This window comes from Dromiciops gliroides, chromosome 2 (assembly GCF_019393635.1).
Source record: "Dromiciops gliroides isolate mDroGli1 chromosome 2, mDroGli1.pri, whole genome shotgun sequence".
NCBI lineage: Eukaryota > Metazoa > Chordata > Mammalia > Microbiotheria > Microbiotheriidae > Dromiciops > Dromiciops gliroides.
This window is the reverse complement of record NC_057862.1, coordinates 657,523,861-657,540,671: the sequence shown is the minus strand read 5'-3', so window position 1 is coordinate 657,540,671 and position 16,811 is coordinate 657,523,861. Positions and strand designations below refer to the sequence as shown.

Here is a 16,811-nt window from a genome sequence, read left to right as displayed (position 1 = left end):
GAAAAATGTCTATTCCCCCTATTTTAACATGCATGCAATTTGGATGAATATCCTATTGAGCTTGTCCAACAGAGTGCATATCTGGAACAGACAGTACAGCTACACGGGCAGGTAGGCCTAGAATCGAAAAGGATAAAGGCAAACCGGATTGCTTTTAGGAAGTTACAAACACTTTTACTTATCCCAAGCTTCCTGTGAAAGGAAAGGCCCATCTTTTCAATACTAACATTTGATGGGTATTGCTACATGGCAATGAGACAGGGAATACCACTGGCCCCAAAGATGGAGGGCAGTGATGAGTTGAATGGTAGGTGTGGGCTATCTGCATCATCAATGAGGAACTCCAGATAATAGTAGGAGCAAAGGATATCATTATATGACAGGAAGAGGAGATGGGCTGGTCACAGGGGAAGAGCAAGGATCACAGGTAGACCGAGTGCTCTCCTGGCACCCTCGAAATGTCCAGACAAAGGGGAGGGAGCATCCACCATGTTGGGTGAACCCCCTGTGTCAAGATCTTTGGAGAACATGGACAAGAGTTACATAAGATGGGCAAGCACAGCTGCAAGGTGGGGCAGAAATCCCAAGTCAATGAGATCACAGATCATTTGAATATTTGAACTGTGAGCTCTCTTAATAAATGTGTGTTGAGGTTGAAGGTAAAACCAGATGAAAATGAACAAGTCATTCCCTTTGCCTAATGGAAGACTTCAATTGTTACTGCATGTGTGTATACATACAAGTTCATGTATATGTACATATAGGGGTACCTATATTTATATTGGATATATATGCATATACATACACATGTGTGCATGCACGTGCACACACACAAACACATATAAAATAAACACTTAGGCCTTTCTAAGCCACAACTAGCAGAACTATCTTCTCTTTCCTCCCCTCCTTCTATGGGTAGGGGACTGAGCACAGAACTCTTTGTTGAACATTTGGGGCGATTCTGATCACCAAATTCTAGATCTTTAACTGAGATCATGGTCTTTCTTTACCACAAGTCTAGAATTTGGCCATTTGTTTTAGAAACATGGTTCTCCCCTTAGCCTGATTACAAACTTCTGGAAATAGACTCTTACTATAACTTGATTTTGTAGGTTTGTAACAGGGCAACGTAAGCCATACACGGCCCCAATTCGTGTTTGGTCACGGTTGGAGACCCAAGCAGATTTACTTCCAGTGACCCCAGCACCAGCAACTTCACCAGCAACCCCAGTTCCACCAAATGTAGGAGCAATCGATACAGAAGAATTTGTTGAGTAAGTATAGAGATTTTGAAGCAAAGTTAGCAAAAATTCTTTCAAGTGTTCTTTATGTATAGCGAGGGACAGGGACATGCTCATGTACATCAAAGTAGACATAAACACAGACACAGACATCACTTCCCTTTCTTATGGAAATGAGCTATTGCTCTTCCATCACCTCTTATCCAAGGTCAGATATAGATTACTACATGGACAAGGGTGGAGCAAAATATCCCCTCCTGGGCACAACCTCACTGTGGCATTTCTCAATAAATTATTCTCTTACTGAGTGTTTTGGAACACAATCAGATATCTGGTTAACTACTGACTTTCCCTAAGACTTTATATAGAGTGCAGACATGACCTCAAAAGCAGAATAAGGCAGTGTCTGGTTATTAAATTACATTGTGGTCTTCATCCCCCCACACACCTCCAAAGCAATGGGCATTTTTCCTGTTGGGCTGAAGGTTTTGGCCTTTTCCGTGTAAGGAGCCAGAGGGTGGGGTAGGGGATGATGAAGGAAATGGAGGGGAGCTCTTAGGCTTCCTACCTAAAATCACAGAATGGCAGAGTTAGGAGGGACCTCAGAGGTACCCCCTAGGCCAATGCTCACCTGAAACATGCATCTCCCTCCACATCGCCCCTGACCAGGAGCCACTTAGCGCCTCTCTGAAGGTCTTCAGGAATGATAAATGCACTATGGTCCAAGGCAAACTATTGTACTAGAGGATAGCTCTTATTGTTAGCACCCACCGACCCTACTTTTGCTCAGCATCAAGAAGGTGGTACCCATCACGGTCTGTGGAGCTGTTCCGACCAAAGACAGTCTCTTTCAAATAATGCTATTTCCTTGCTCTTCCATTTAATTTGTTCTTTTTCTTTTCTTTTCTTTTTTTTTTTTTGCTGAGGGGGAGAGGGATGTGGTTTAGGGGAAGGTGGTGACAGCATTCCTCAAGTGAAGGCTGATCTCTGGTAACCAACCCACCTAACTATCAAATATCTGATGAAATTCTCCAGGCATATCATTCTGGATGAGAATGACATGAACGAAGAAGGAGAAAAGAAGCTTCCAGAGCCAACAGATGTAGTCACCATAGACAATACAGAAGTAAAGTGCTTTTTTTTTCCCCTCCCTAGTAATGGACCGACAAGAGAAGGACCCCTTTCATAGAGGAGAGTGTAGGCCAGGAGCCTAAAAGGAAGTCCCTAGGAGCACCACAGGGTCTAATTAGAGTAGGATTAAGTACCATAGCAACAGTTGCTGCCCTGATGGGATATCCTTCCTTCCAACATCTGATGTACCAGGAGGCAGCCCTGCCGCTTCTATATGGCATCAATTGCATTTTCTCTAAGGTGAAAAACTGCAGTGTTCTGGAATATTGTGGATGATTATTGTCCCCACTGCCTGAAAGTATTAGTGGCAAAGCCTAAAGAGAGAAATGGAATGGAGTTCTTGAACACTCCATATTAGAGATGAAGATGGAGCCAAGGGGTGGGGCACGGGCCCAGGCATAGGTATCCATGAACACTTCATGTTACAGATGAAGGTGGGGCCAAGGGATGAGGGATGGGCCCAGGCATAGGTCTCCAGAGCAAAGACGTGCTAGCTTTCCCATGGCCTTTTTATTTCTAGCCATTGAAACCAAGCCTCGAAGATGTAGAAAGAGCATTAATAACCCAGAGCCAGGTGGAATTCCAGGACTCCCTGTGGGTCTTTGAACAGGACGAGTCACTTACCATTGGGGTAGAAGAAGTAAGTTCATGGTTTGTGCTTGCTCTTCTTGTGCAGAATTTCCCTCATTTTTCCTCTGTCCCCCAGTAAGAGCTCCTCGTCTGACCTTGTCCCTCACCAGTGTAACTTTAGGTCCAGATACTCAAGGAGTTGGAAGTCCTTGGTACCAAGACTATAAAATATGCTCAGCATCTTAAGTTCCTGCTTGCACCTTGTGCTAACCTGGATACCACACAAGCGGAAACCACAGCTCATTCTGTAGGGATTGCTGGCAAGAATGGGCCAGATCTCTTCCATGTGATTCCTGTTCTCCAAGGAAGGAAAATGAAGGGGCTGGAATAGATGACACCCCCCCAACCAAGGTCACCTGGAGATGGGAAGCCCAATGTTGTCTAGTAAGCTCTCTGCTTCACCCAATGCCTGGCACAGAGCAGAGCTGGCTCCATTGAACTGCTGGCTCCTTCCAACTGTCTCAAAATTCTAGAAAGTCATCTCTAGAACATGGAAGGAAGCCTCACCGTCTTATATGCCGCTGCTCAAAATTAACTGCATAAATGGCACAGTGAGTAGGAAGCTGAACCTGGAGTCAGGAAGACCTGAGTTCAAATCCAGCCTCAGACACTCACTAGCTGTGTGACCCTGGGCAAGTCATTTAACCTGTGTGCCTCAGGTTCCTCATCTGTAAAATGAGGGGGTTGGATTTGCTGGCTTCTGAAGTTCCTTTCAGCTCTCTATCTGTGATCCTCTGATAATTGTTCTGTAAACTGACTTAACTTTACCCTTTGGGATGCTCTGCAGTATTTAGTCTAATATTGTCATACCTCATGGTTTTCCCCACAGGTATTTGACATCTTGCCCCTCTATGGAGTGTTACCACCCCTTAGTAGCCACCAAGTATCCTTCTCGTTTTATGGGCACTGTGACATCATTGCTCAGGTGAAAGCCCTGTGTGAAGTGGAGGGCGGCCCCACCTATGAAATTACACTGAAAGGAGAAGCTTCATTGGTCAGCTATAAATTTGACACGAAGGAAATTAACTACGGGCTGCAGGTACAGTGAGTCAACTCCAAGCGACTCATTCTATCCTTGCCTTAAAACTGGTCCTAGTCCTTAATCTTCTGCTCTTCTCCCTCTGCCTTCAATTTCTTGGGGAGTGCATAGTCACAACTTCCAGTATCACCTTGTGACTCAAGCAATCACTGAATCAAATATTTATGAAGCACCTACTATGTACAAGGCATTGTGCTAAGAGTCAGGGGTACAAAAACAGGCAAGGGATGGTCCCTGCCCTGGAGGAGCTTACAATTTAACGGACTCCCAAGTACTCCTCTCCAAATCTAACAGACATACCTTTCATCTGCCAAACCACATCTCTAGATGTCTGTAGAACATTTTGATTTGCTTTACTCAGAGCTTTTAAAAAAATGTCAAAAATTAAGCTCAGGGCAGCTAGGTGGCGCAGTGGTTAAAGCACCGGCCCTGGATTCAGGAGTACCTGAGTTCAAATCCGGCCTCAGACATTTAACACTTACTAGCTGTGTGACCCTGGGCAAGTCACTTAACCCCCATTGCCCCGCAAAAAAAAAAAAAAATTAAGCTCAGCATCATTCCCCTCCAAACGGTATCTCTTTCCACCTTCCCCATTTCTGTCCTCACTGTCTTCTCAATCCCCCATTTTCCACAACCTCAGCACTTTAGATAATTCCATCCGCCTAGCCAATCAATCAGTAAGTCCTATTCATTCATTCTCCACAATATTTCACAGATTCAGCCCCTTCACTCATGTCCACGGAGATGACCATAGTCCAAGGCCTCATGGCTTCACATGTAAATGACTACAGTGACTTGCTAGCTTGCCTTCCTAATTCTAGTCTCTCCCAACCACCATCAATCCTACATAAGACTGCCAGAGTCTTCCTAAATTATCATTATCATGATCATTATCTTCCTAAATTATCATCACTCCCCTACGTGAGTGACGACAGTGACTCTGCAGCCTATTGAATAAAATCAAGGCTCATCAGTTTGGTCTTCAAGATCGCTCCATTAACTGGGCACACTATAACTACCCAACCTGGTTTTTGATAAGTCAATCAATGAGCAAGCATTTATTAAGGGACTATTATGTGCCAAGCACTTTGCTCATTTACCATTCCCAAATAGACTTTTCCTGTTTCCATGTTTTCACTTATACTGTTCCCTGGTCCTTTCTCTCTGCCCATCTAAAACTTCTGCATCCTTCAAAACTGGACTCAATGGGGCAGCTAGGTGGCACAGTGGATAGAGCACTGGCCCTGGATTCAGGAGGACCTGAGTTCAAATCTGGCCTCAGACACTTAACACTTAACTAGCTGTGTGACCCTGGGCAAGTCACTTAACCCCAATTGCCTCACTAAAAAAAACCAAACAAACAGAAAAAAAAGACAACTTGACTCAAGACTTACTTCCTCCTAGCTCAAGAACCCTTCCTTCCCCAATTCCCACCCCAATCTTTGGCTTACTTGAATTCCCAAAACACTTGTATATGTGGTCTGTATTATATTATCACATACTTGTTCATTTCTTATTTGGGAGTTATTTTTGGCTATTTTAGGTATGTACCTGTTGCTCTCTTCTACCTATACTCCCCCTCCCCCAAGTAGATTTTAATCTCTTTGTGAGCAAACAGGGTATTGTTTAATTCCATTTATTGAGTGCCCACAAAGCACAGTGGGAAGAGCTAAGTATACAAAGACAAAAAATGAGCCCTTGTCTGCTTGCAAGGATTTTATTAGGGGATGGAGGCAAACAGAAGGGATTTTTGTTTGTTTGTTTGTTTGTGGGGCAATGAGGGTTAAGTGACTTGCCCAGGATCACACAGCTAATAAGTATCAAGTATCTGAGGCCAAATTTGAACTCAGGTCCTCCTGAATCCAGGGCCGATTTTTTATCCACTGCACCACCTAGCTGCCCCTAACAGAAGGGAATTTAAGGAGCCATAATAACTGGTGGTACAGGGGAGACTCCATAGAGAGTACAGTGCTTAGACTGATCCTTGAGGAAAGACCAGGAATCTGACAAGCAGAGAGGAGGAGGAAGTACATTGCAAGCATTGTTGTTGTTGTTTGTCCTTCCAGAGGTTATGTCACAAGGCCCAAAGAACTGGATTTAAGTGAGGAAGGCCTATGCATAGCCATGGGACCATCAGGGTCCAGTGGCAAGAAGTGGTAGGGAGACCTTGGCCTTTTAAGAGGCAACACTCATTCAGTGATTAAGGCTAGGTGGTGGTGGTGGTGGTGGTGGTGGTTGTTTGTTTGTTTGTCCTTGTTCTTCTCAAAGTGGACCCTTACCTAGGAGTGATTTAAGGGAGGGAGGGCTGAAGGCTAAGAAAGGAGTCAAAGAAAGGCCTCTTTTAACTAGTTAAAAAAATAGAAAAGTGGGGAGACCCTCAGGGTTTCTGACCTAAAGAGATACTATTGCTATTTAGGCCCACCCTGAGCCATCAAGAGGCCACACAGTGACAAAATGAGGCCTGGGTTGGGACCTATTGTTGACCAATCAGTGAGGACCAGAGTTATTTAGGTTTAAGGAGTAGTTCTTAGAAGACATCTTGCAGGTAAACCCCAAGAAATCTTGTGAGATTTCTGCAGACAAATCTGTATGCCTTTGGGCAGAGCACCTGCAGGTAAGGGTATGATTCTCCATATGGAAAGAGGAGGGAAGGAGAAGGAAAGGAGAGGAGAAGAGAGGAGATGGGAGGGTTGGGCAAAGGAGGGGAAGAGAGGAACATTTCGAGGAAAAGAGAAGGTGTAAGGGAGGGTTATGAAAATTCGGGGAGGTGGGAGATGGAATGTCAAACTCAGTCTGGCTGGAAGCTGCAGCTCATGGAGGAGAGTGATATAGAACAAAGCTCGATCTAAAGGGCCAGGACCGAAGAATGTCTATTTTATCCTAGGGGCAACAGAAACCCACTGACGGTTTTTAAATCAGGTGATTGCTATGGTTACATCTATATCCTTTAGGAAAATTATTTTGGCAGCTGTGTGAAGAAGGGAATGGAAAAGGGAGAAATTAAAAGTAGGGAGATTAGCTAAGAGGTTATTTTAAGAGTCTAGATGAGAGGCTGTAAAGGCCCTATACTAGGGTGGTGGCCATTTGAGTAGAGATAGAAGGACTAAGGCAAGAGGTGTTGTATAGGTCAACCAGACTTGGCAACCAATTAGGAGTTGGGGGGGGGGGAGAGATGATGAAAAGGAAGAGTCAAGGGAGGGGCTGTATATCTATCAACCTGAATTGTTACTGGGACTTCCAGTGGTTACAGGAAAGTTAGGAAGAGATATGGTTTAGGGGGGCAGGATCATGAATTCTCTTTGGAACATAGAGAGCTCAGGATGCCAGTGGCATGAGCCTAGAGTTCAGGACAGAATTTAGTGCTAGAGAGATTTGTGGATTAGGGAATAATCTGTATAGAATTGGTTATTGAACTCCTAGAAGGTAATTGAGATCACCAAGATAGAGAGGAGGGAAGAAGCAAAGGAGGAAGGGAGAGAGGGAGAGGCAAGAACAGAGAGTGCAGTTGCCAGTGCTTAGGGAATGGAAGATGAATGATGATAAAACAAAATGAAGATGATGGTCAGATAGGCAGGAGGAAAACCAACAGAGATAGTGTCATGGAAGCCAAAAGAAGAAAGATACCTAGGAAAAGGATGGGTAAATGGTGTCAAAAGCTGAAGAGAGGTCAAGAATAATCATCATCATATTTAAATAGCGCTTTACAATTTGCAAATTACTTCACCAATGTCATCTCATTTGATCCTCACAACAACCCTGAGAGGTAGGCTGTATGATTGTCCCCATTTTACATTGAGGAAACTGAGGCTGACAGAGTTTAAATGACTGGCTCAGAATCACACAGCTAATAAATATCTGAGGTTGCACTGAACTCTGCTTTACTAATTCCAAGTCTAGTAAGGAATAGCAAAAATCTGTTAGGTTTAGGAGTTAAAACTACTGCTGCTACTTCCTTGTATGCCATTGTACTGGTCATCTCTACTAGCCTCCACTTTAAAAGCTTCCTTTCTCCCTTCCTCCCTCCCTCCCTCCTTCTTTCTCTTCCTTCTTTCCCTTCCTTCCTCCCTCCCTCCCTCCATTTTTCCTTCCTTCCTTCCTTCCTGTCATGGGAAAGTAGGTGGTGTGGGGGTCCTTAGGTATTCCTCTGTAAAGAATTACACTAAAAAAAAAATTACACTCTCAGCACACAGCCCAATTAGAATTAAAATGGTCTTTTATTGGGTGCTAGAGAAAGTGACCAAGAGGAAAGTCAAAGACTTAGCTTCAAGGGGAGATGGCTTAGAAATCTTCCTCCCAGAACCAGAAGGAAGGCAAAAACTTTTATAGAGGATAGATGGAGTGGCCACCTGAAAATGGAAAGTTCCTTTGGGGAGTGGGGGTGGGTGGGAAAGATTCCTCAGAGTCAGGGGGATTTTTTTGGGGGGGGGGGCAGGGAGGGAACGATAGTCTTGACCTCTGGAGTTATCTCTTTTTCCTAGCTCAGGTAAGTAACCTTGCCTAACTAACGTTCCTACTATAGAATTTTATCTCACCTTATTTCTTAGGATAGCTAGTTGACCAAGCTAAACTTTAATAGTCCCTTGATTCTTTGATATTCCCTAAGCCTCAGTCACTTCCTTTCTAATTCTGCTCAAGTGCCACCTTCTACATGAAGCCTTTTCTGATCCCTACCAACACTAGTCCTGTGCTTCCCTAAACTATCTTGTATTTATTCTTTATAGACATTAATAAATATGGTCTGGTTCCTTGAGAACTGAGGCTTGTTTCTTCTTATATGTCCTCAGTGCCAGGTACATTGTAGGTGCTTAATAAATGCTTGTTGATTAATTGACTGGCTCCCCCATAGTACCCCTCAGTGTGTGTACATCGACATACATACAAATACACATACATACATTATATATATGCACAGTATATGTGCATATGCACACACACACATGCATGCATGTTTCTGGCTATATCTGAAATCCGGTTCTCACTCTAGAAGCAATAGACCCTCTTGGCTTGGTGAACCAAACCATTTAGACTTCCCAGTGGAGCTGCCAACTCCCCCCTCCCCCCAGCCGCTAGTGCCTTTCCTTCTGAGATCACCTTCCCTCTACTGCACATGGATCCCCCCATTTGGATGTGAGCTCCTCTTGGGGCAGGGCCTTTTTTGTATCTTCAGAGCTTAACACAGGGCCTGGCACATAGTCAGTGCATGGGGTAATGTCTAACAGGCTTCCTAATGGTGCTAATTAATCACTTTCCCTCTTATCTTCCCAAGCTGTTTGACCATGTCATGGAGAGTGAACTCAACCTGAAGAACGTGGGCAAAGTTGGCTTTGAATTCAAAGTTCTGAATGGGAGCCAGCACTCTTTAGACAGCCCTCAGCCTGGAGTGCCGCTGATACTGCCTCGCTCGGTAAGTCCCTGTACAACCAGGATAGACGAGCGATCCATCCTGTGGGCAGAGAAAGCCGACATGCCACATCCCAAGATATGTGTGTGTGTGCAAGTGTGCGTGTATGTGTGCGTGTGTGCCTGCCTGCATGTGCATGTTTCCCAGATGTGTAGGATTGTGGTAAATATGCTGAATCCTTAACTATTGGAGGAACAGAATATGCTTTTATAAGATGAAACATATTTTTAAAAACAAAATTAATTTAGGATCTTTCAATCGATCTACTTTGATTTCTCTTATTCCCACCTTTAATTTTCTCCTTAGCCAGCCATTTTCCCTCAAATGGAAATAATTTTCATTCCTCTTCCCTTCCCTTGAAGGTATCAGGCCAACAATTCACTTTTGAGCCTCTTAAGGCTTTTGTTTTAGCCCATTGTCTATCCAGATCATTCTAATTCTAATTCACAGAATTATAGAATCTCAGAGTTGGAAAGGACCTCAGAGGTCATTTTGTCCAAGCTATTCTCGACCAAGTATCTCCAAGAATGAAAATCCCAGTAAATTATGTTGACAAATTGGTTGCAGAAAGCAGTGGAAGGGACCAAATCTGATTGACCTTATTTTCAATGGTCCGTACTATTTGTGAAGTAGACTGGAAAACATTGATCAAGATTACCAGCAGAAGAGTGGCAAATTGTAGGAAAATATTGTGTTTTTAAAAGTAACTAATATTGGCATTGTCATAGAGGAAATAGGTGGTGGGGAGTTCTTAGGTATTCCTCTTTAGAGAATTACACCCTCTCCCACACAATCTAATTAAAATAAAATAGTCTTTTATTTGGGCGCAAGAGAAAGTGACCAAGGGGGAAGTCAAAGACTTCTCTCAAGGGAAGAAAATGGCTTAAAGACAACATGATTCTCTGAGGCTCATTTCTCCTCATGGGAAGGGAGGCCAAAGCCTTTATAGAGGATGGATGGTGGGGGGATGGATGGGGTGACCACCTGACTATGGAAAGTTCCCTTTGTGGGTGGGATAGGGGGAAGATTCCCAAGAGTCAGGGAACATTTTCTTTTGGAATGATACTCCTGTCTCCTAGCTCAGGTAGTAGCCACACCTAACTGACTTTCCTGCTATACAATTTAATCTCCCTTACTTCTTTGGTGTGTCTGTCCTGATAGCTAGTTGGCCAGTTTAAACTTTAATAGTCCCTTAATTCTTCCATATGTCCCAACCCCATATCTGTATCGATACCAGTTTTGGCAGTGAGCACATGGCTATTTATTAATATTACATACCAGTAAAGAATTGACCACGAGTCTCCCTGACTTCTCATGGCCTCAGTCCACATCATAGAGAAAGGAGGGAGAGAGCTTCAGCATAGGAGTTGGCATAAGCCAGAGAAAAGCCCCCAAAGATCCATGCAGATAGTATGTGGTGGTCTCAGAGAGATGAGAAGACCCACCAGACCTACCAGACTTATGTTGTCCTAAGAGGGAGAGCCAAGTGCCAAGAGATCTCCTGGCCTCTTCCCAGGATTTTTATCCTTTTTTGATAGAGGTGGGTAATAATACATTGATCAAAGATAATTGGTTAGCATCATTCAATTCCACTGGAGGACATGATTTGAAGGTGGTCTACATTAAAATGAACGCTACAGAGGACATCAGGGAAAAGAATGCAAAAGACCTTCACTCAAGTTGCTTAAGGTAAAGTCCATTATCTAGGTGTGGTTTGAACCCATCAGTCCTTCACTGAGCTAGACAAAAGAATCTATCTCTAGTTCTTTTGTGCCCTTGGGTTTGTCCCAAATAAGATAGTTTCTCAAAGAGAACTGGACTTTCTGGAGTAGGGGGGTGGTAGGGGGAAGGACTGATAAATTGATCTTGGGATTCCCCCAAGAAATCCATTATTAATAATTTTTTTCCTCATGACGTGAACTTTGTTGTTCAGTCATTTCATTTGTCTGACTCTCTGTGCCCCTCTGTTTGTGAGATTTCTTGGCAGAGATACTGATGTAGGGTTGGATTTAATTAATCAAATTGATCGTGAGGTGTCCCAAAGACAAGACTCGACAACAGTTTCCAGTTTTATTAAAAGACTGTGATGGCCACGGGGAAAACACCTGTATTGTTAAGGATAATGTTTGGATTCGCTCCTATAAAAAAAAAATGACACTCCAACACCAGGTGAAAAAAAGTTAAATTTAATGAGTATTATAGTACAGGAAAAGAGATATTAGTTTTGCAACAGCAATAAAGTAAGCAGCTTAACAATGTAACTATTAAAGCAAAAGTGACCACTATGTAGAGATTTAAAGAGAAATACGTCACCAAATCGGGGAAGCACCAACTCCTGGGTCCAGTTGGCTGGGGGTCCCGGTACAGCCTCCCAGAGTCCTGACTGGGAATATCCCAGGCAAAGCGTCCCCTTGATATTAGAAGATCATCCAGGCATAGGCCTAGCTCACAAGCCTGTAAGATGTTTTCTGCTAACTCTAGCTATAGCTTAATGTGGGAAATTGCCCCTGTTTTGACCGAGAGTGGGAACGCGAAGGAGGATACCCTGCTGGGATCCTGGCCAGGTCCCTTCTAGGCATATTTCCCTGATTAACTGCCTAAGGTTCCCAGGAACTAGCCATTCCTAGGGACTATAAACAATTCCAGGAGTAGTCCTGGGGGGTTGGCTCTTCCTCAGGAGTATGTCCTGAGAAACTAAAAATTTATTCCAACTTCTCTGGCAGCGATCCTGCATGAACTCACTTGGTGTCAATCATAAAATTAGCTCATCATACAAGCTGCTATTGGTGGCTTCAAGCCACTTGTTTAAGGTACTATATAAGTCAAAGTAAGCCCTCACCTCTTTGGAGTCTCACCCGTGGAGAGGACGCTCTGCCCGGGATATTCCCAATCAGGACTCTGGGAGGCTGTACCGGGACCCCCAGCCAATTGGACCCAGGAGTTGGTACTTCCCCCATTTGGTGATGTATTTCTCTTTAAATCTCTACATAGTGGTCACTTTTGCTTTAATAGTTACATTGTTAAGCTGCTTACTTTATTGCTGTTGCAAAACTAATATCTCTTTTCCTGTACTATAATACTCATTAAATTTCATTTTCTTCACCCTGGTGTTGGAGTGTCATTTTTTTTTTGTAGGAGCGAATCCGAACATTATCCTTAACAATACAACACCCCAAAGGAGAAAGGTGTCTCGGTTAAGGAGATGGAAATGGTTATATTTATAGTGAAAAATGTGGGCGACTTCCTCATTATCTTAGTCTCCTCCTTGTGGGAAGTTCACATTCTATTTTGGAATTCCTGGGGTCCTAAGATGTCCCCCAAGACGGGTACCTTTCTCACTAGGGGTGTGTTTTGGGGTTTTAAATGCCATAAGGTGAACTTAAGAACACATTTGGTCTTTCTGTACATGTTCATAAGACCTGTTTAAACTTGTCAGAGTCCGAGGGTCTCTCTGTTTAGGATATCTCTTTACTTTAAGATCTGGTTTCTAGGTACAGTTTCTGTTTCCTGTCAACCAGTATTATTAATCCCTGGCTACTGTTTCCTTAGGCTTCTGTAAATAGTTTGTTGACAGGGACTCAAACCCTCTGGTTACTCAGGTCTTAGTTTCTCAGTTAACCCTTCTGGCCTCCTCCATCAATACTGGGATAGCTTGCCTTTTCCTTCTCCTGCTCATTTGACAAATGTGGAAACTGAGGCAAACAAGGTGAAGTGACTTTCCCAGGGTCACACAATTAGGAAGTGTCTGAGGTCAGATTTGAACTCAGGAAGAAGAGGCTTCGTGACTCCAGGCCTGGCGCTCTATCTACTGCACTACCTCGTTGCCCCTTAACTGCAATAGCAGCTAAAATTACTCTGCCCTGGTAAAACCACCTCCAGAATACTGGCTCTGTTTTTGGTGCCCATATTTTAGGAAGGACAATCCAGCGTACATCTGAAGGACAACAAATGGTAAGGGTACAAAAGTGGGGAAGAAGCAGGACCAATGGGTGGAAGATACTGGGAGGCCTCTACAAGTAGCCATGCTACCTCCAGTGGCAGTGAGTTCCCCATCTCTAGAGGTTCTCAAGGAGAGCTGAGTGACAGCACATCATCATTTGTACAGTAGATCCCTGAGCTCCTGCCCAGCTCTGAGATTCTGTAGTCTATGAACCATAGGGCTAGACCCTCTCCCTGGCATCCTAGCCTGCCACACGGAGACCAAGGCCAGGAGCAATGCTCATTGCAAAGCTTTGCAGTCTGACAAACTGGTTTGAAGATCACCACTCTGTTGAATTAGCTCCAGTTTTCTTCCTGCCCAGAGCAGACCCGGGCTGTGCTGCCTTCTTTCATGACCTAATTCTGTTCTTTCTCTTTAAATATCCCACTAATAAGAATCCTCTCTGTTAATTTTCTCATCATTCCTCTGGATGAGCTGATTCATGGCCTTATTCCATAGTTTATTCTTGCTCTCTCTGGTCTATTGTAGGGGTTCATCGAATCACAGAAAGAGCAGGTGTTAAAGGTTTATTACCTGCCTGGAGTACCAGAGGTCTTTGAGACCAGTTTTCAGGTCCAGATTGCCCATCTGGAACCAGAGACCCTCACCCTGAGGGGAGAGGGGATCTTTCCCCGGATCTGCCTGGATCTCCCAAGGAACATCAAAGGTATCCAACATCTCGGTCAAGGGATTGTCCGAGAATGGAAAATGATATTTTCTGGTGACTCTTAGTGAGGAAGGATGGCCCAATGATTTGGTAAAATACTTGATTCTCCTCCTTCATAGTGACTACACACATGACAATAAAAGGAACAAAGAACTGAACAGTTATCCATTGAATTCATAAATGTATGCCCAGATGTCCTCGAGGGAAGCCCCCAAAGAGAAGACCCACTGGACAGTTTGGGTCCCACCCGCTCCGGTGGATTCTCCACTGCTACTTAGTTCCTTTCCCCATCCCTTCTGCAACATTACAACAATAACAACAATGGTGCCCCATAAGTCCAACGTTCAGAAGCTTTTCTATGGCCAAATCTGGCATCACTGTGGGATTTGGCATTTTAAAACCACTTTTAAAGTTATCAGGCATGGAACAATTACACCCAATTAAAGAAATAATAATGTGCTTAGCATATGCTGGTCACTGTGTTAAGCATTGTACAATCATATCATTTTTTTTGGTGAGGCAGTTGGGGTTAAGTGACTTGCCCAAGGTCACGTAGCTAGTTGTGTCAAGTGTCTGAGGCTGGATTTGAACTCAGATCCTCCTGAATCCAGGGCCAGTGCTCTATCCACTGTGCCACCTAGCTGCCCTAATCATATCATTTTGATTTAACAACAACCTTAGGAGGTGGGTACCATTATTATTTTCCTCTTTACAGATCAGGAAACTAGGGCAGAGTAAGATAACTTGCCTAAGATTACATAGCGAATAAATTTCTGCAACGAGAATATCATTTAACTTTCCCTACATTTTCCCAGCACTTTTTTCAACACTTGCATTTGGGAATCTGATCTGAGATGAGAGGGGTCTCTGATCAAAGTGATCTTTAGTTCAAACAATCTTTCAAGGATGGGTTAACAAGCAGTTGTTGTAAAGTGCAAACCTTGACCTATTTTTTTTCTTTCTTTACTCTGAGATTACTTCCAAACTAGCTGCCTTGCTTCATTGCCCTAGAACAATAAAGCTATCAACCTTCAGGGGAAGGGGAAAATGCCATCTACTTTTTAGTCCTTATTTTTCCTTAAAACAAATTCTACAGAGTGGTACCCCAAAACTTACTCAGATATTTCAGGAGGGAGTGAATTCCTGGAATTACCACAAACCCCGGGAGTTCTCCCCTACATCTTAAAATGATTAATCTTCAAACTCCTTAATGATTAATCTCCAAACCTCCAGAATCTGCTAAGATCTTTTTAGCAGTTTTACAAACTTTGATTATCCGATCTTATTTCTGTACTTCCACCTTGGCCAATGCTGAATTGACAAAAAGTGTTTTGCAGGTTTTTCCTCTTTTCTTATAACCTAGTCTCCCAAAGAAAGCTTAAAGTGGGAGTTAGTACTGCTTACTGAGACAATCACTTCAAATAGGAATATTCATTAATCTCTCCCAACATCCTAAACTCTTTAACTATAGCCCTTAGAAATTTTTCTGGCTGGTTGTATTTTAAATCCTTCAAGGGTACAAAATCTACAAACAGCACAAACAGGACACAGACATTTTACATTCACACAGACAAAATGACAGGACAGATACAAACAGACAGAAACTCGTAGTTTCCCACAAACCCCCTTCAACAACAAACTCAGGCAGCGTTCCACAAAGACAGATTAGACCACAGTTTCACAAAGCATGCAGTTACAATCTCAATCTAATTTTAACTGGTTCAACAGAAAGCACACAGTTTGCAAATTTTAACCAGAGGTGTGCAGAGGAAAAAAAAAAACAGAGGCACACTGTTTGCCAATTTAACCAGAGGTGTGCAGAGGAAAAAAAAAACAACAGAGACATGCTGTTTGCCAATTTAACCAGAGGTGTACTGGCATGCCGTTATGAAAGCATAGCCATCTTACCAGAGTGACCTGAGATGAGTCACCGGGGGATCCCAGGGGTTTTTCCTCACAAAGAAAAGGCAGTCATCAAAGGTGAGAGCTTGGGATGGATTGGAGTAGGAAGATGCCTCATGTATTCTCCAGAGAAATCTCCAGTGGTGCCTAGTCCACTCCTGCTGGTTCTGGAAGGTCCAGTTGGCCTGTTTCCATGTCCTATCCCACCTCTGCCACCAAAATGTCAACTGGATCAGAACTGGTCTCTAACCTGTGAATGGCTGGAGCCAAACAGAGCAGGCCAGAAATAGACAAATCAGAAATTTAAGAGAAGTTTTATTTTCAAAGTGAGGGAGTAGATGGAGCACCGGCCCTGGAGTCAGGAGGACCTGAGTTCAAATCCGGCCTCAGACACTTAACAATTACTAGCTGTGTGGCCCTGAGCAAGTCACTTAACCCCCAGTTGCCTCATAAAAAAAAAGAAAAACAACAAAGTGAGGGAAAAGGCTTGCAAGCAAGGAGGATACATGTGCCAGGGTCCCACCCATAGTGGGGGGAGATCTCAGTACTTATACTAGTTGCTGCCCTGACAATAAGAGAGCAACAAGAATGTGACAAGTTTAATTCATTGCAGGTCTTCCTGAATTTGTCCAGTGCTTGTCTTTGATCATAGAACACCTGGTGAATTATGTGACTAGCTCAGAGGGTGAGATCATGCAGAGGGTGATCACAAAGGATTGTTGTCCTGCCAAGCTCAGGACACAGCTTGCTTGCTCTGGAAAACAGGGGCTCTAAGTTTTATTTTGTCACCAGCCAGTACAAATCAGAGCTTTTATGGTCAC

At 43.5% G+C, this 16,811-nt stretch overlaps 1 protein-coding gene across 1 annotated transcript in view; it reads left to right on the top strand.

Moving 5' to 3' along the window:
- Positions 1 to 16,811, top strand: part of HYDIN (HYDIN axonemal central pair apparatus protein) — a 589,624-nt gene that overhangs the window by 422,111 nt on the left and 150,702 nt on the right. Inside the window, 7 exon segments of the mRNA XM_043981230.1 lie at positions 1,113 to 1,274; positions 2,277 to 2,367; positions 2,893 to 3,012; positions 3,124 to 3,288; positions 3,832 to 4,041; positions 9,308 to 9,445; positions 13,911 to 14,088. Coding sequence (XP_043837165.1) covers positions 1,113 to 1,274; positions 2,277 to 2,367; positions 2,893 to 3,012; positions 3,124 to 3,288; positions 3,832 to 4,041; positions 9,308 to 9,445; positions 13,911 to 14,088 — 1,064 coding nt within the window.